Source organism: Elephantulus edwardii, unplaced genomic scaffold (genome assembly GCF_000299155.1).
Source record: "Elephantulus edwardii isolate Elephantulus edwardi_28Jun2011 unplaced genomic scaffold, EleEdw1.0 scaffold00022, whole genome shotgun sequence".
Lineage (NCBI taxonomy): Eukaryota > Metazoa > Chordata > Mammalia > Macroscelidea > Macroscelididae > Elephantulus > Elephantulus edwardii.
Genome location: NW_006399772.1, coordinates 6,163,858 through 6,183,112, shown reverse-complemented (window position 1 = coordinate 6,183,112; position 19,255 = coordinate 6,163,858). Strand labels below are relative to the sequence as shown.

Below are 19,255 nucleotides of genomic sequence, written 5' to 3'. Positions count from 1 at the left end.
GCCCAGATCAGGCATACCTTAGTCTCCAGCCTGACATCATTGCTCTTCAGTACTCTGGAGAGGTCCCTGACAGCTGACTTTCCCAATGCAATTTGTCTCTTGATTTTCTAGTTCCTGGTACCAAAAGTGTTGGTTGTAGAACCAAGCAAACTAAAACTGTAAATAGTCTCAGTCTCTTCACCATCCTTAATGATGCTGGCAGTTGGCCCACTGGTGAGAATCTTTGTTTTGTTGATATTGAGCTTCAATCCATATTGTAGTCTGCTGTCCTTGACCTTCTGCAGCCAGCGCTTCAGGTCCTCCTCAGTGGAGACACTGCATGGTTCAAAATTGGGAAGTATGTCCTCCAGGGATGTTTTCTGTCTCCAGGCCTTCTCAATCTGTATGTAGAACAGATTATCCTGGACATTGGGCTGTACAAAGAGGAGTGTGGCATCAGGATTGGAGGAAGACTCATCAACATCCTGCATTATGCAGATGACACAACCCTGCTTGCTGAAACTGAGGAAGACTTGTCGTCCTTAGTCATTATCCAACTGTGTGAAGCATAACGAGTAATTGATAAGACAATGGCCTGGATTAGGTGCACCTTTGTATCTAGACTGACATCATTGCTCTTCAGCATTCTGGAGAGGTCTATGACAGTCGATTTTCACAATGCAATTTGTCTTTCGGTTTCCTGACTGCTGGTGTTAAGAGTGGTGATTGTGGATCCGAGCAAACTGTAGTTGCTAACAACCTCAATCTCTTCTCCATCTAATATGATGCTGCCAATTGGCCCAGTGGTGAGAATCTTTGTCGTCTTGATGTTGAGCTTCAATCCATATTGACGACTGAATAGAGGAGACCCAAGTAAGAAAAGTTGTCAAAGGCATTGTGATAATAATCTGTGCAATAACAAGGTCCAAGGATACAACTAGAGTGAAGATGAGGAAGATAATTACAAGTTATTTCAAAGGAAAATTGTTAAAACTCAGTCACTAACTTCTCTCTCTCCGATACATTAAGAAATGAATCTAAATTTTGAAGCGTGGGATACTGGTGAGAAGAGGTGTAGAGAGAAAGCTAAAGCTGATTCTAAGAGGGGCAGTTAAATGATGCTCAGTTAAATGAAATTACTGGGAATACAGTGGAAACATCCATTTGACAGTCATGTGAAGTTTTTAACCCAAGGGAAGCTAATAAATTTTTGAGACATTAACACAGAGATGATAGACAAGCCATAAAACTCAGTCAACTCTCCACAGGCAAGGGTTTACAAAGAAGAGAGAATATCCTTGTATTTAGTAGCACAGCAAGTAGAAATAACAAGCAGAAGAACCAAAGAGTCGTGAAGGTTTAAGAAGATTAGAATTCATGGCACCCAGAATTCAAGTGAGAAGCGAGTATCAAACCAGGGTAAGAAGCCATCCGTGAAAATGTTACAGAAAACCAGAAAGAAGGCACTTCAGAACTAATTTACTCAACTTTTCATTAAGCAGGTCATCAGTGGCCTTCAGAATAGTTTCAGTAAGGTGCTGGAAATAATACAGCTTATCTGGCCCTAGGGTCTATGGATTTATCCACCATCTTAATGCTGCGCCTTTATCACTGGCCCAAGATACTGTTAAAAGAGAAATGAGAAAGGAAGAATGCCAGAAGTTCTTGCGAGATTGAAAAATAAGATAGGCATGTGCCCAAATCCATTTCATAGCCCCTGATCTCAATCTGCAGCCACCTCTTCACTAACCTCAGACCTAAAAATAACAGATGACTCAGGTGGCATGGGTTCTTGAAACGTCACCTGAGAGCCAGGGTGAGTCAGTGGAAGGGCAGGTAACCCAATGCCACTGAGAAAGGGGTGGGGGAGAGGAACGCCACCTGTAGGCTCAGGTGTGACTTGGCTATTTTAAGTCACCATTTGAAGCTGATCCATTCCCTCTGTTAGCCCTAACGACCTAACCCAGCGATTAAAGATTAACTACCACACTTAGAAGCCAGATGGTTTGAGCATCGAAGCTATTTATAGTGTGCAGGAAGTTTCTGGAAAGAATAAACTAAATAAAGGAGAAGACCATTGTGGAAGGATTATTGGGGATAAGATGGGGTTGAGAAGGCCAAAGCTTTTTGCAAGTAAACAACTCTAGCACGGGAGGAAAATTTGCAATGGTATTTACTACTGTAACAACAAACTAAGAAAAATTCCTCTTAATGTTTACTGGATTCTTTGTTGTAAGTATACACATTCATGTTTTTTAATTCTTTAAATGCCCACAGTACTGTGTCTTTCTCCTCATTCTTATGTCCAGCTAAGCATCATCTTTAGAAGTCTTCTTGTAAGCATTTACACCATTGACCATTTTGGCAAATTTTTCCAACCAAGTCGAGGAAACATTGGCTCTCTTTTATGTATCCATTTGCGATGCATCATTTTGCTGTTTGGAACACTGCTGCTATTACTTTACCAAATTTCAACTGGTCTTTCATGACTACAGAACATAATAAAATAGTTTCATGTGGTACAAACCGTGGAACTGTTGCTTTGCCTATGCCCAGTGTGTTATCATGTGGGCATTATGCAGGGAATAGAACCACTTCCAGAAATTCTGCATTCCTCTAAGTTTTATCAGTTGTCAACACTGTTACCAAAGTTTTTTTCAGAGACTTTGGTATTTGGTTGTATTCTGTGCACGTAAAAAGAATTCTGTTATTAACTCTGTCATGTGCTCTCTGCCAAGTCTGGAGAGGGATTGTGAAGGCTCTGGGTTACCTTTGGAGGATTTGTATCATGTTTGTTTGAGGTCATTGCCTGCAGTTCAAATGCTTTCTCCTCTCATGCTAGGATTCAGATTTCAATATACTATTATGCTTGGGAGGGTGGAGGGACGGCGCAGGAGGGGAAGACCCTCTATGAGATGGATTGATTCAGTGACTGGGGTAATCGGGATGGGTGTGTAAGAGGCAGTGCGGTTGGCGCAGGACAGAGCAGGGTTTAGGGCTGTTGTGCATAGAGTCGCTATGAGTCACAAACGACTCGACGGCACATAACAACAACATTATAAGAAAGTTGAGGTGAAAGGAAAAATCAAAGAATATTATATATTCTTCTGTTGACAAATTAATGTTACCTAAAAATCCCCAAACATCCTCAAAACTCAATCTCATGACCATTTAGTTAGTTTATACTCCTAGTGACCTTTCCATCAGGTCTCTAGGGCTATAAGTCTTAAATGGAGGAGACTAGCTGTCTTCCTTCCAAGGATTTGATCCTTTGGGGATGTGAGGCCCTTATCAACATATCCACTATGAAATATGCCACCTTAAACCTCTTTCATAAAGATTGCAACCCCATGAAAACCCAATGGGGCATTTCTGCTCTGTCACATTGGCTCACTCTGAGTCAGAATCGACTGTCTAACCTGCAACAACAGCAGATTTCCTTCACAGGCTAAGGAGTGTTTACATCCCCTCCCTAGCAAACAGCCCCCATAGCTACAGAAGGAACAAATTGTGCAGGACAGTCTCTGAGAGTCATTTTCTCATTTCTACCCAAAAATGTTATTTTCCCCCCTTTTGTTTATGGGCCATTGTCTTCTTCCTAAAGGTCACCCTCAGGAGAAGTAATCTGTACCCATCTTTGATGGTCTACTCTTTAGACCCCTTCTTCATTCGTAATCATGCTCCCCTTAGTGCATGGAATGAGTGCACATGTCCCCCCCTCACAGCCAACTTTGATCTAGCTGTGTCTGTAGTTCATTGATTACAGATTACCTTCTGTCCAATTGAGCTGAACTATGTTTTTCCCTTAGGAACTCTTAGCAGTCATTGTGAACTGGGACACACACACACAAAAAGAAATGTAAAAGTACTAAATACAAGTTATAGTGAAAGAGATTCTGTCTGGTGCTTATTCTCCCAAGTCACTATGAACCTCAAATTAATATATAATTTTATATATAATAGTATATATATATATTCATAAGTGTTACACTAGAAAGATTATTCCTGGGAAAAAGGATTAAGCCTATGTTATGCAGATGACACCGCCTTGCTTGCTGAAACTGAGGAGGACCTGAAGCGCTTGCTGCAGAAGGTCAAGGACTGTAGTCTTCGATATGGATTGAAGCTCAACAACAAGAAGACAAAGATTCTCACAACTGGGCCAGTTGGCAGCCAGTTGGAGAAAAGATTGAAGTTAACAATTACAGCTTGCTTGGCTCCACAATCAACACTCTTAACACTAGCAGCTAGGAAATCCAAAGATGAATTGCATTGGTAAAATCTGTTTTCAGGGACCTCTCCAGAGTATTGAAAAGCAACTATGTCAGTCTATAGTCTAAGGTGCACCTGATTCAGGCCATGGTCTTTGCAGTTACTTGCTATGCATCAGAGAGCCTGACAATGACTAAGGATGACAGAAGAAGAATGTGATGCTTTCACATTGTGGTGCTGGAGAAGACTCTTGAACATACCATGAACTGCCAAGAAGACAAGTAGGTCTGTGTTAAAGAGGGGGAAACCAAGCTGTTCCTTGGAGGCTAGGATTTTGAAGTTCCATCTCACATAATTGGGGCATGTGGCCAGAAGAGACCACTCCTTGGAGAAGGACATCATGCTCGGAAGGGTGAAGGGACAGCGCAGGAGAGGAAGACCCCAGATGAAATGGAATGATACAGTAACTAGGGCAATGGCAGTTGGTGTGTTGGAATTAGTGAGACTGGCTCAGGACAGGGCAGGTTTCAGAGTTTCTGTATATAGGGTTGGTATGGGTCACAGGCAACTTGAGAGCACATAACTATAACAACAACAGTATTATATGGATGTAGCTACTTTTTATTCACTAGGTAAGTTGATATACACTGGTGTTATCTCTCCTCCTTGGCAATTCCAAATAATGCTGCTATAAATATTCATCTCCAAATGTTTTTGTAGAAATATGCTTCCACTTCCTTGGAGTATATACTCGGAGTCAAATTGCTGCTCTATATTGTAGCCCACGTTTAGCTTTTTAAGGAATTATCAGACTGTTTCCCAAGGTGACTACCATTTCATAGTCCCGTCAGCAATGAACGAGGATTCCGATTTCCCCACATCCTCACTAGTGCTTCCTACTGTCTTTTTTATGTTAGCTATCCTTGTGGTATTATGTCACATTTCATTGTAGTTTTGATTTGTATTCCCTAATAACTGGCTTAGTGGTCGGGAGTTGCAGTACCAACATAAAGGTATGTGGTTTGAATCCACCAGCTGCTCCATGGGAGGAAGATAGGCAGTCTCCTCCTCTCGAGTGATTTACTGCCTCTAAAAACCTGTTGGAGGTCCAGCTATACGTTGGTTTTAACTTGGTGATACTCAACAGCAATAATGAATGATGTTAAGCATCTTTTCCTGTCCTTCGTGACTATTTCTATCTCATTTTGTAATAATTCCCAATTTTGTCTAACATAGAAATATAAGTTAATTAAGGAAATTTTATGCCAGATATAAAGGGAGACTCTTTGCTGGTGAGGCGAAAAAAGGGCATACTTTGAAACAGGCCAAAGAATGCATATTCCTGCCCTCAAACACAGGACCACCCATACTGACTTGCTGGGGTCAGGATAAATACAGCTGACCTCTCAATGTGGACATGCAACATGAGTACACAGCCTGCCACAGCTAAATGATTGTTCCGATTCAGGGGTAATGGTCGGAGTAGGATGATTTTATGGAAGTGGCTATAGAGTTTTGAAATATTTGCTTCATGAAAAGACAAAATAACAATTAACCAAAAGATGTATGCCTTGTCACTGTTGTTAGAGGATCTGTGTGTGGCTCCAAGCACTGCACTTGAGCTTCTTCACTGGAAGAATGAGATGACCAGGTTAGATTATTCTAGCCTGAAATAGTTCATGTATCTTTTTTCTAAAGGAAATGATGAGGAAGAGTAATCCTATTTATATTTGGGTGAGATAGAGGGGAAACCTTCAGTGGGATGGATTGGCACAGTGAGTGCAGAGGCAGACGTGAGCATGAGGGAGTGTGTTACAAGAGCAAAGATAGGGCAAGGTTTTGATCTGTTGTTCAAACGATCACCGTAAGTCTTGGTTGATTCAACGGCATCAATAAAAAGGGCTTTTCAACCGTAAAGGGCTTTTCTCTTGACCATGATAATTATGACAGCAAAGACTTTCTACATAGACAGGATCATCGTGAAGAAATGGGCTGAGCCAAAGATTCTGAAGTGTGCATCAGAAGGTATCAGACACTGTGGGGAAAGGTACCTACCTGGTCAGAGAAATGACAGGACACACAAAAGTGGCAATGACAATTTTATTACTTAACAGTGAATGTGTATTTATTAAACAGACTTTACATAGCACTCATTGCATACTGTAGATGGAGGGTAAATTGTATGTATTCAGGAAAGATGGAAGAAGAGGCATTTCAAGGACATGGAAGGGGAGAAATCCACACTGGGGCCATACATTTCTTTCCCCCGACTCAAGGAGCACCAGCTGGTGGTGGCCATCATTATAAGGAAGCTTCAGGATAAATAATGACACCTGCTGGGGGACCTCACCAAGCATTTGTAGGTCTTGGTAAAAAAAAAAAAACCACAAAACAACTAATTAATTTTTGCAGTACCCTGGTGAGGCGGGAAGTAGCATGCTCTTCCTTTAATAGACAGGAATGCGTCAACACGTAAGCATAGCATGATCTGACTCCTTCCAACAGTGAAGCTTGTGACAGGGCTGGGAATAAGAGGAAACAGCATTTCAGCTTTCAGGCTTTCCTTTTTCCTTATATAATAGCGTTCGATAGACTACATGCCTTGTATTTGATGGACACATAATTATTAGTCATAGTTATTCCCAAAAGTAGATAATCATCATATTTGGAAAAGGACCTTAGTATCATTAGCTCAGAACCCTGATGGAGGGTCACTGAGTTAGACTCGCTGCACTGGGTGGGGGCAACTGTATTGTTATCAACTTAATAGTCTGAGAGCAATTATTTAAGAAGCTGTATGTCACCCACAATGTAATGATACCTAAGGAATATAATCTAACAAAAGAAACCAGCATAGGAATACTAAAAACCAAACCCACTGCTGTCAAGTCCATTCTGATTGAAAATGGCCCTCAGATCTGAGTGGAACTGACTGCCCCGTCGGGTCTCCAAGGCTGTAGTCTTTATGAGAAGAAATGCCACATTTTTCTCCCATAGAGCATAGGATATGTTTGAACTGCCAACCTTTTAGTTAACAGCTAAGCACATAACCGCTGTACCACCAAAGCTCCTAACATATGAGTACCAATTGCCATTGAGTCAGTTCTGCCTCAGGGTTTTAGACGCTATATACTTTAATAGGAGGAGACTGCCTATCTTTCTACAAGGAGTAACTGATGGGTTTGAACCACCAGCCTAACCATTATCAGCCTGATATATTACACACTACACTACCAGAGGTCCTAACATATAATTCAGTCATTGCTGTATTACATTGGGTGGGAAATGTCTATAGTCAAGGACCTTTCCAAATTACTGAGGAACAATACTGTCAGTATGAGGGCTGAGGTGTGCCTGATTCAGATCACGGTCTTTTCAGTTGCCTACTATGTATCTGAGAGTGAACAGTGAATAAGGATGATAGAAGTAGTATTGACACCTTTGAACTGTGGTGTTGATGAAGAGTATTGAGTATCCCATGAACTTCAAAAACAATAAACAGGTATGTCATGGAGGAGGGGCAACCAGTGTGCTCCTGGGAGACAAAGATGGTGAAGCTTTGTCTGACATACTTTGAGCAAGTTGCTAGGAGAGATTCTTTCTTGGAAAGGTACTGAAGGAGGGAAAGACCCTCAACCAGGTGAATTGACACAGTAGCTGCAGCAATGAGCTTGAGTGTGTCAGTTATTGTGAGGATGGCACAGGCTAGGACAGGATTCAGATCTTTTGTTCATAGGGTCCCTATGAGTCATACACAGCGGCACCTAACAACAACATTGCTGTGGAGTCTGAACTAACTCTGACTCTCTATTGGATTCTGGAGGCTTTAACTTGCATGGAAGGAGATTGCCTGTCTTTCTCCTGAGGAGGCACAGGTGGATTTGAACTGCCGGAGGGGCCTGGCTTTTGGGTTAACAGTGCAGCTCCCTACAGACTGTATCATCAAAGCTCCCTTACACTTGAACAGACACTTTTACAGGACAATGATGGCTTTGAGGAAGCATACATTAGGAAAAGAGAGAAATGTATTACTTACTACCTGTGATCCAATGCTACTTAACAGTTTATCATGTAAAAGAAAGAATTAATATAGATATGTTAATTAATTATCAGAACCCATGAAAGGTATGTCCTATGGAAATGCGGTTTCCCATTATGCTATTTCTAAGACGTTGTCCATAGACAGGCATAGCTCTTAATAAATGAAGGCATTCAAAATTAACCAACAAGCAGGGACATCTTCACATTGCCAGCTGTGTGTATGGTGGCTCCTGGACTAGAGAATTAGTAAACAGTTGCTGCAGAGCTGAGTCCCACTGTGCCCACCCCGTGTGTGTCAGGTAGAACTATATTCTCCATGGTTTCAGTAGGTGATTCTTCAGAAGTGGAACTCTAGCCTTGCTCCTAAGATCCCTGTAGGTGGACAGCAATTCTCAGCCCTTCACTTAGCAGCTAAGCTCACTGACACTATTTGCACTTCCTGGGCAGTCCTGTGGTCTTTCCATATTGATGCATCACTGTCTTTTCAAATGCTAGGTAGGTGCTGTGGACTTGTGTACAGTGCTGAACAGAAGAGATTAAGCCTATTCCCTTGTACCTTTCTATTCCAAAAAAGAGACAGACATTTTATAAGAATACACATAGTGTATGAGCAGAATTATAAATGCTATAAAAGGCAAAGAACAGTTTGTTGGTAAAAGAATAATATGGGGGGGAATACCATTTATAAAGATGTTAGGAAGAAAATTTTTATATAAAGACTTCACATTTCAGCTGTGAGAGACATCAAGGACATAGAGGTTAACCAACCAGAGAAGGAAAACCCTTTAAGAAGGTGGGAACAAGAGGGTGTGCTTTTGAGACAACAAGGAGAGGCAGAGTCTCACGGGCCCTGGAGACAGTGTGGGTTCAAGTTAAAATAAGAAGTCGTAAGAGAGATCAGGGTAGAAGGACACATGGAAGCCAGAGAGAAAGCAGACTTGTGGGAAACTAGCTTCTGTGTGCTTTCAGTTAATATTAAGCCAATGAGTATCTTACTCAGCAACTGTTGCCGTTATGTGCCACTGAGTCAGAACCAATCTATAGCTGACCCTCCAGCTGGTTTTCATAGAGAGTCAAGCACACAGGAGGAGATTGCCCGTCTTTCTCCCATGGAGCTGGTGGATTTGAGCCACATACATACCTCTGCATGTGCAGCTCTCAATTCCTTTCCACTAAACCACCAGATTAAAGCTCAACATCAAGAAAACAAAGATTCTCATCACTGGGCCAGTTGTCAGCACCATGATAGATGGAGAAGAGATTGAGATTGTTAACAATTACAGCTTGCTTGGCTCCTCAGTCAACACTCTTGACACCATCAGTCAGGAAATTAAGATGAATTGCACTGGGAAAATCTGCTGTCAGCGACCTCTCCAGAGTACTGTAAAGCAGCGATGTCAGTCTAGAGACTAAGGTGCACCTCATCCAGGCCATGGTCTTAGCAGTTAGATGCTATGTTTCAGAGAGCTGAACAATGACTAAGGATGGCAGAAGAAGAATGTAGTACCTTCAAATTGTGGTGCTGGAGAAGTCTTGAACATACCATGGACTGTCAAGAAAACAAACAGGTCTGCCTTGGAGAAGGAGAAACCAATCTTCTCCTTGGAGGATTTTTTTTTTTAATTTTTCTTAATTGTATACTGTTTTACTTACAAAGTTCATAAAGTTCGTATACGTTGTTTTTCATGCTGGATCTTTCCCCTCTCCTTTACCCACTCCTCCCTCTATCCATCAAATTGTGTGATCCTATGATTAAGCCCCCACTCCCCTCCTTGGGTCCTTATACTTGTTCTATGGTAATAGTCTTACACAGTATTTATCTTTATGAGACTGAGTTAGTTTACTTAGCATAATGCTCTCCAGTCCCTCCCATGTTAGGTAGTAATTTACAAAATCATTGCTCCTGCATGCTGCATAGTTGTCCATTGTGTGAATGTACCATAATTTCTCAATCCATTCCATTGTGCCTAGGATTTTGAAACTCTGTCTCACAAACTTTGGGCATGTGGCCAGGAGGGACCAATCCTTTGAGAAGGACATCATGCTTGAAAGGGTGGAAGGACAGTGCAGAAATGGAAGACCCCAGATGAGATGGACTGATACATTAACTGGAGCAATGGGAGTAGGTGTGTCAGAGTCAGTGAGACTGGCTCATGACAGGGCAGGCTTCAGAGCTATTGTACGTAGGGTCACTATGAGTCACAGGCAACTCAACGGCACATAACAACAAGCCACCAGAGCTCCCTTATTTCCTACTGTAGATGTTTCAAATTTAAAATAATGAAATCTTAACTGTTTGGTCTCCCTCCTCCCTTAGATATAGTGGTCCTGGTGGTGCAATGTATTAAGCATTGAAGTGCTAATAGAAGCCAGCCGTTTTAATCCACTGGCTGTTCTATGGGAGATAAATATATCAGTCTTCTTCTCTAGAGATTACAGCCTCAAAACCCTTGTGGTGTGGTTCTAATCTGCCCTATAGGGCAGGTACAGTAGTAGTATAAGTATTCCTTATTCAAATGATAATAGATTTCTTAGTGGCAAAATGTATATTAATCAACAAAGATAAAACTATCTTTAGTTAAACATTTCCTTTACAACTATTATGTCAACTCAAGCCTCAAGGCATAGTTTGGGTTTTACTGCCATCTAGTGCCTCTGGAAACCTGTTTGTCTTTCTGAACAAGATCATTCCCCAGTTAGGTACATAGATAGACAAACATATTCATGCTTCTGTTATCATGTAAGTCTGTTTTACTTCCATTGCTTTCCAATTAATGTAAAATCAATCTGGTCTCATATATTACTCTGTGTGTTTTCTCTGTCCAGTGACCTGGGGCTTCACTCATCCCCTTGCACTCACTGCTATCTCTTAAGGCTTTCCTTGAGAGAATTCTGCAGGAATGTGTGTGAGGTGGACTGGTGTGTGCACCTCACAGGCACATCTGGGTTAAGGAGACACATGAGGCTAAATTCCAGCCATATGCTGCTTCTCAAGTGGACATGCAGAAAGGGTGCGTGTGCTCAGGACAGACAACTCCTCACATGCACATGTAGGTGCGCAGCGCCCTGGGGTCACTGCAATGATTCCTCTACACAATTCACATTCACTCTTCCCTGAGACCTGTGTTTTTGGTGTTAGGTCTAGTTTCTATTTCATCTGGTTTTACAAGGCTCAGGTAGACTTCCGGACAACAACAACAACAAAATGTTATCGAGAGAGAGAGATAGAGATAGATATGTTTGTTTATTTTTCATCTGACATATTTTGGACCAATCCTTTGAGAAGGACATCATGCTTGGAAGGGTGGAGGGACAGAGAAATACAGGGAGACCCTCGGTGAGATGGATTGATTCAGTGACTGGGGTAATGAGGGTAGATGTGCCAGAGACAGTGAGCTTGGCACAGGATAGAGCACGTTTCAGGGCTATGGTACATAGGTCGCAAGCAAATTGACAGAATATAACAACAACATATGTTATCAAGCCCCTACAGCTACTTTGGGTTTGGTTCTCCAAATATACACAGAATAAATTGCAATGATGAAATTTGGTCTTTCTAGAAGATGAGTGAGAATTGATAGAATGGACATGTATTTGTGAGTGTTATGTTCCTCTGTGTACTGGCTCGAGCATACAAAACACATTCTCTTTCCTATTACTTCCTTCATTAGAATTCTCTTCTTTTTCAAAGGTCTCAAGCCACTCGTTTCCGTTGGCATCAACCAGCTCCTTTTGACAAGCAGCAGACGTGGGCACTAGATAATGTCTATATTGGGGACGGCTGCATAGATATGTGCAGTGGCCATGGGCGGTGCAGCCAAGGAAACTGCATGTAAGTGGCTTGTTTTCTTCCTTCCAGCCAAGCGCTTTTTTCAGAAACTGACTTTTGAATCATTCCCAAGCTACCTTACGTTATATATCTCTCCTGACATGTAATACTGAGCCGACTGCGGCGCTGATGGATATTGCGTCTTCATTCTTGCTTAGAGATGAGAAACTGAACAATTGCTCTCCTGTCGGGTGAAGGCTGAATTCTAATTGACTCTATTTTATTTCTTTCTGTGTTAGTTCTGCGACACTTGAGCCATGGAAAAAGACATTAGAAGAAGTTCAAGAGTTCAGTATTTTGGGACAAAAAAAATCATTCAGCCTATGTGTTCTTTCTCACTTAGATCTGAATATATGTAATGATAGTCATTGTTCTTGGTTCAGTTGGTATTCTAGTATTAGTTTGCATTAAAAAAAGTACATAAATGTCTGGGCAGTTAACCAGGTATATTTGATGGAAAGGCATAGTGTATAACTCTTAGAAAGCCTTTGCATCTTTGCGAGAAAGAGACAGAGAAATATATTACAGATCTTTGTGCTTTATTTTCAAATATTTGCTGTTTGATGGGGTAATAGGAATAAAGAAGTTGCTAGAAAATGTGTAGTCCTTTTCCACTAAGCCCTGTACACCTGGAAAGTGTCTTTTTTAATGAATGAGTATTGCTAATATGCGGACTGATGCCTGGCCCCTCGAATCTACTTGTCTCCCCTTTTACTGATCACGGAAGCTAATCCTTTGGCCAGAGAAGGCCGATACCATCCCATGGACCTTCTGTCTTAGGTGCATAGCTTCTTGGGTTCCTAATTAGCCCAAAGCCTCTTAAAAAAGACTAATTTCCTCAATTATAAGGCCCTCCCAGTCCAGTTTGGCCACTATGTCTGTTTGTCAGTCTTTCAACACCTCCATGTAAATCTTTAATAAATTCTCAGAAGACACTGCTTTCCCAGCATTTGGAAAGCCTGAAGGAGGTCACTAATGCACAGCTTATTTCTGACCAGAGGCACTGTTAAGCAGCATGGGTGACTTCTGGCAAGCTTTGTGACGATAGGTAGCCTTTCATCATCCTGGACTAGGAAACGAGTTGGTGTTGAGATTACATTTACCCGCAGCTTGCTTTGATGTTGACTCTTCTCTTTTTCTGGGTGCAGCTGTGATGAGAAGTGGGGAGGTCTGTATTGTGATGAGCCAGAGACCTCCCTCCCAACACAACTCAAAGACAACTTCAACCGTGCGCCATCCAACCAGAACTGGCTGACCGTGAATGGAGGGAAACTGAGCACTGTGTGTGGTGCCGTGGCCTCGGGAATGGCTCTCCATTTCAGTGGGGTCAGTGTTGGCGGTGATAATTCAGTCCTCTCTGCTTTTAGTGTCCCCACCAAGTCAATGGGTCTCTTTTGAAGTTTAATTTGCAACTCAAGATAAAGAGCTAGTCACTCTGAAAACACAGTCTTGTCTGGATTTACCGCTTTGTATAAATCAGAGCACGACTGAGTTCTTGTCTCCCTAATACATGTCATTTGAAATAGCTTAATTATCAGGGTAGTGTCAGAACTAGGCATACTGGAGTATGCAGTTTTTTTTAAAAAAAGGGCTTAAATGACTTTCTGTCTTGGGAGAGAACACTTGCACAGAGTGTAGATGTCTCTCTTAATTGAAAATTCTTGATAGTGTAGAAGATTTGAGATCTAAAGAGTCAAAACCCTTAAAAATACTACTAATGATCCCTGAATTCACAGCAGTTATTCCTTTCGTAAATTGTTAAAGACAGAATAATTGTCCATAATTCTGAACATTTGTGTTTATAGCAGGTTATTTTGTGAATGATAGTTAAGCTGGAAATGTTCCTTGAGAAATTTTATAATTGTTATACTTTTGCTTCCAAATCTTACTTTGTTGAACCATACAATTTCTCCAATAACAAGATTAGATGCCCTTCACAGGCAAATTACTAAAAAGGACCAATAATTAATTTGTTGTCAGCTCTTTCATTCCTTCCCGTATCCTATCATGGAACTTGCCTTTGTACCAATTAAGTCTATTAGTTAAAGTGAATATTTTATCCCAACAGTAATAAAAGAACCTGTAGGATTTTTATAATCATTACTACTGACTAAGAAAGCAGTGTTTAGAATTTTTTTCCTACCTTGCTTGGAACTCTAATTGCTTTTTAAAATCTTATGGCCGGGTTTTCTTTGTATGCTCAACTAGGAAATGTCTTCATATCTGCATTTAATGAGTTAATATAGAAGGCATGAAAATCTGTAATTATCATCTCAAATTATAATTAAGATATATTGAATTTTTATAAGCATTTATAAAGTTCATACTAAAATAGTTATTTTAGCTTGTTATTCCATTAATAGCTGGTTGGTGCCTTTTAAAAATATAATAAATGCACAAGAGTAACTGGAAATGGTTTAACAAAGGCATAAAAGTTACTGTAATTTCACATCTCATTTTGTTTTTAAAAAGGTAAGATAAAATCTCCTTCGAATGTACTGCTCTATGCAATAAGCAAGTCTTTAAAACAGAAATTTTATCGTTCAGCAAGTATTTGGTGAGGTTCTGACCTGTACTAGACATTATTCTATGACAATATATTGTTGTTATTGTGTGTATCATCGAGTTGGAACCAACTCATAGTTGACCTTTCAGTGGGTTTTCAGAGGCAGTAAATCATCATAAGGAAGTAGATTGCTCATCCTTGTCCCACAGGGCAACTGGTGGATTCGACTTGGGTACCTTTGGATAGGCAGCGAAGTTCCTTACTACTAAACCACCAGAGTTCCCCAAGTGACAATATGATGAGAGAGATAAGAAAATCAGTACTTCAGAACTTTGTGGCTTGCATTATCAAAGAAAAAGTACAGAGGCCAGGGAAAACCTACAATCTGTCATAAAAATTTCTTACCATTAAAAAAAAATTCTTTTCCTTAGGGTTGCAGTCGATTACTAGTCACTGTGGACCTAAACCTCACCAATGCTGAGTTTATCCAGTTTTACTTCATGTACGGATGCCTGATTACACCAAACAACCGTAACCAAGGTGTTCTCTTAGAATATTCTGTCAATGGAGGCATTACCTGGAACCTGCTAATGGAGATTTTCTATGACCAGTACAGTAAACCTGGGTTTGTATTCCATTTTATCTCTAATAACCAGTATGTTCAGAAAGATATTTGGTAGCAGTCACCCACAGAAGAACCACCTTTAGACTCATTCACTGTCAGGATACCTCTAGGACTGTCTTGAGGACAAGGCTTGAGAACTGAATTTAGTACATGGTTTTCATTTTTTTTTAAGGGCAATTTAGGTTATAGGGGGGTTTTTTAATTCCACAATAAACTGTCCCAGAATAATATACTTCCCGTGTGCTGGTGGTGGTGAATAGATCCAGAGGAAAAACCAGTATAAGTCAATGATAAAAGTTCACTTATTTCAGCATTTTGGAAAAACTAGAAACAGGAGGACAGTATATGTGTGTGTGTGTGTGTGTGTGTGTGTGTGTGTGTGTGTGTGTGTGTTTTCACCAATTTCAGAGACTTTTGGACTAGAAAATTAAACACAATTAAATGTAAATAATCTTCAGAAATATAAAATCTACTTTAAAACCCTTAATAAGAAACCTTGAATAGTCAAAAGTGTCAACAGCACCTAACAACAACATGAGTTTTTCAAGGTTCTTTGAGGCCAAAAAACAATCCATGCGACCAGCTGGAAAAGTTGAAGAAGCTATTGAAGAAGAAACATATAAATTTCTCTAAAAAAGAAGCAGGAGAAGTAGGAAGAGGAGAAAAAAAAAAGAGGAGGAGACAGGAGGGTAAAAGAAAGGGAGAGAAAACACAGTCTAAGCAAGAAGTGGGTAATCTCTTTGAATGTGGCAAGCCAGATACAAACTAAAAAACTAGAAAAAATACAGCCCTGCTTGCTGAAACTGAGGATGACCTGAAGTGCTTGCTGTATAAGGTCTAGGGCTGCAGATTTCAATATGGATGGAGACTCAATATCAAGAAAAACAAAGATTCTCACCACTGGGCCAATTGCAGCATCAGGATCAATGGTGAAGAGTCTGCTTGGCTCCACAATCAACACTCTTGGCACCAGCAGTCAGGAAATTTGAAGATGTATTGTGATGGGAAAGTCGGCTGTTAGGGACCTCTCCAAAGTACTGAAGAACAATGGTGCCACTCTGGAGACTAAGGTCTGCCTGATACAGGCCATGGTCTTTGCAATCACTTGCTATGCATCAGAGAGCTGGACATTGACTAGGGAGGATAGAAGGAGAATTGATGTCTTTGAGCTGTAGTTTTGGAGAAGAATATTGAATATATCCTGGACTGCTAAGAAAAGGAACAGGTTCGTTCTGGAGAGGGTTAACCCAGGCTTTTCCTTGGAGGTAAGTATTCTGAAGCATCGTCTGAGGTACTTTGGACATGTTGCAAGGAGGAACCAGTCGTTGGAGAAGGACATCATGCTTGGGAGGGTGGAGGGACATTGCAGGAAAGGAAGACCCTCTATGAGGTGGACTAATTTGGTGACTGGGGTAATGGGGAAGGGTGCGTCAGAGACAGTAAGATTGGCACAGGACAGAGCAGGGTTAAGGGCTGTTGTATTTAGGGTCGCTATGAGTCACAGACAACTCAACGGCACATAACAACACCACCTTGAAGAATATTGAAAATGTTCATTTACATTCAGAATCTTACTTAAAAGTTGATTCAGCTTTGAATGACAGAAAACCTAAAATAGTTAAAAGTTCTTACGTAAATTAGATCCAGAAAAAGATCTAATGCTGTAGCCTACAGTGGCTACAGTAGCTCCACAAGCACCAGAGAGAGCTCAGGGTTCCTCTATCTTGTTCTGCCACATTCAACACATGGCTTCCACCACATCATCCAAAGGGACCCAGCCTAGCCCGTCCACATTCTAGCCTGAGGATGGAGGATGGGGCAAGAAGGGTCCACATTCTTCCTTTCACAGTTAGTTCTATGCTACATCTAGATGCAAGGGAGGCTCTTTGTTCTGGTTAACTATTGTTGCTGGTGCTGTTGTGTCCAGTCTAACTCATGCCCCACCTCCATGTATGACAGAATGGAATGTCACCAGCTCCTGTGGCAGCCTCACAGTCTCTTTTGTGCTGAAGCTTACTGTCAGATATACATATTCTCTCTCTCTCTCTCTCTCTTCCTTCCCCTCCCCCCTCCCCGTCATTGCCAACAAGTCAGAATCTAGTTCTTTGATCTCTCAAACACAACACAGCTCAGTGCCATCCAGTCAGGACCAACTCATAGCTGACCTTCCACTGAGTATTCAGAGGCTGTAAATCACATGGGAGGAGACTGCCCATCATTCTCCCATGGAGCAGCTGATGGATTCATACTACTTGCCTTTGGGTTGTCAGTGCAACTCCATACCCATTAGGGCACCAGAGCTCCCATTTTTGCATTTAGTTTCTCTAAAACCATATGTCATGTCATCATATACCATCTAGTTGGTTCCAACCTATAGCTGACCCTCCAATGGGTTTTCAGAGACAGTAAATCTCACGACTGCCCATCTTCCTCCTGAGGAGCAGCTGGTAGATTCAAACTGTGTGCCTTTCTACTAATAGCACAACTCCTTATCACTAAGCCAGGGGTGCTCCCCAAACCACGGGCTTCTTTTATTCAGAAGGAAGGAAGAATAACCATTGAGGGAAAACCTGCAATCTCTGCCACAACAAAATCCTGCATTTGCAATCAAGTCAGACACCAACAAAGGAATCTGGGTATGAACTAACTGATACAAAGTGGAAGAGTGCAGCAGTGTGTTATCACTAAATTGTGGAGAAGCCAAGCAGTCTGTGGTCTTGGTCTTTATGTAGAAATTATGAAGCTATTCAGGTATAAATTCCTCAACACTTAAACAGCATGGTCCAGGGAAGACCAGCGTGGTTACCGTAGGATAAAAGCATAGCTGTCTGATCTACTTTAGTTCTCCAAAGAAAAAGATAAATTAACCACGGAAGAAACAGTAGCCATCATTTATTTTGACTTTCAGAAAACCTCAGATAAATTGCTCCTCTAAAGGCTTTTAAAATGTGGTCACAGTTTTGTCAAAGGAAAGAGGATAATTTAGCACATGGGGGGAAATGGAGATAAAGAGCATTACTCTGAGTGAAGTCACGTGAATGTATGTCCCTCCAGGATCTGAGAGATTTCTTATCCTCCTTAATGCATTTTAAAATGTGAGTTGGGCATGTCAGCTCCACGGATTTAAATCATAGGAAGATATCACAAGGTGAGCATACAAAAAAAGGGAGGCAGACGAGCTTTAAAACTGAGAAGCATGAGAAAATCAAACTGGAAAAGACAGTTTGCCAAACAGTGATGGTGTCTTTGTTATCTAGAGCTTTTCTAACAAGACAGCTTTAACAAAGAGAAAGTTATCCTGTTACCTTGTGAGAGGCTAGAAGTAGAAATTCAGGAGAAAGCTCTCTGTTCTGTTTTCTCTGGAGGAGGATCTTTGTTGCCTTTAGCTTCTGTAGGCCCAGTGTTCCACGGAGACCCCCCTGTGTTCTAACGCTGAGGCGGAAAGAGTGAAAAACTGAAGTAGCAGGGAAAGACAGCAGATGAAACTACTCCTATTGGTGTTGAATACCATCGAGTTGGAACCGACCCACAGGTGACCTGCCAGCAGGTTTTCAGAGGCAGTAAATAGCACAGTAGGAGCTCATAGCGACCCTATGAACACAAGACCTGAAGCCTTTCTAGAACTATTATTTATTTCTCCAAGTACATAGAGTTTCCAGAGGCGTGTTTAGGAAGTGGCTGCCACTCTAGGAGATGGGAAAAGCTAGTGCTACACATCCAACGGGGATCCTCAGACTCATTACCCACCAGTAAGCTCTGCCTCCCAGAAACCTTCTATCCGACCCCAGAGGCTGTCAAAACCAGTGACTGGGAGAGGGCCCGCCTTCTCCCAGCAAGTCACTGGTGGATTCAAATCATGGAGACGGACAGACTGGGTTAGCAGCATTCACACACTGTTTCCTGCCCACCAGTGCTCCCTTGGGGTATAAAAAAAATAGCATTGTGTAGTGCCCTTAAGGCCTCTCCCAGAACAGTTAGAGTAAGTTGTTTAGTAACATCTGAATTTGTTCCCATCCTATTTCCCCTATCTAGTGAATGAGATTTTGTGACATCAAGCACGTTT

At 41.4% G+C, this 19,255-nt stretch overlaps 1 protein-coding gene across 2 annotated transcripts in view; it reads left to right on the top strand.

Moving 5' to 3' along the window:
- Positions 1-19,255, top strand: part of RELN (reelin) — a 633,193-nt gene that overhangs the window by 556,462 nt on the left and 57,476 nt on the right. For both annotated transcript variants that reach the window (XM_006882611.1, XM_006882610.1), the window contains exons 47-49: positions 11,924-12,064; positions 13,210-13,387; positions 14,999-15,192. In XM_006882611.1, the coding sequence (XP_006882673.1) occupies positions 11,924-12,064; positions 13,210-13,387; positions 14,999-15,192 (513 nt within the window). The remainder of the gene's footprint in view (positions 1-11,923; positions 12,065-13,209; positions 13,388-14,998; positions 15,193-19,255) is intronic.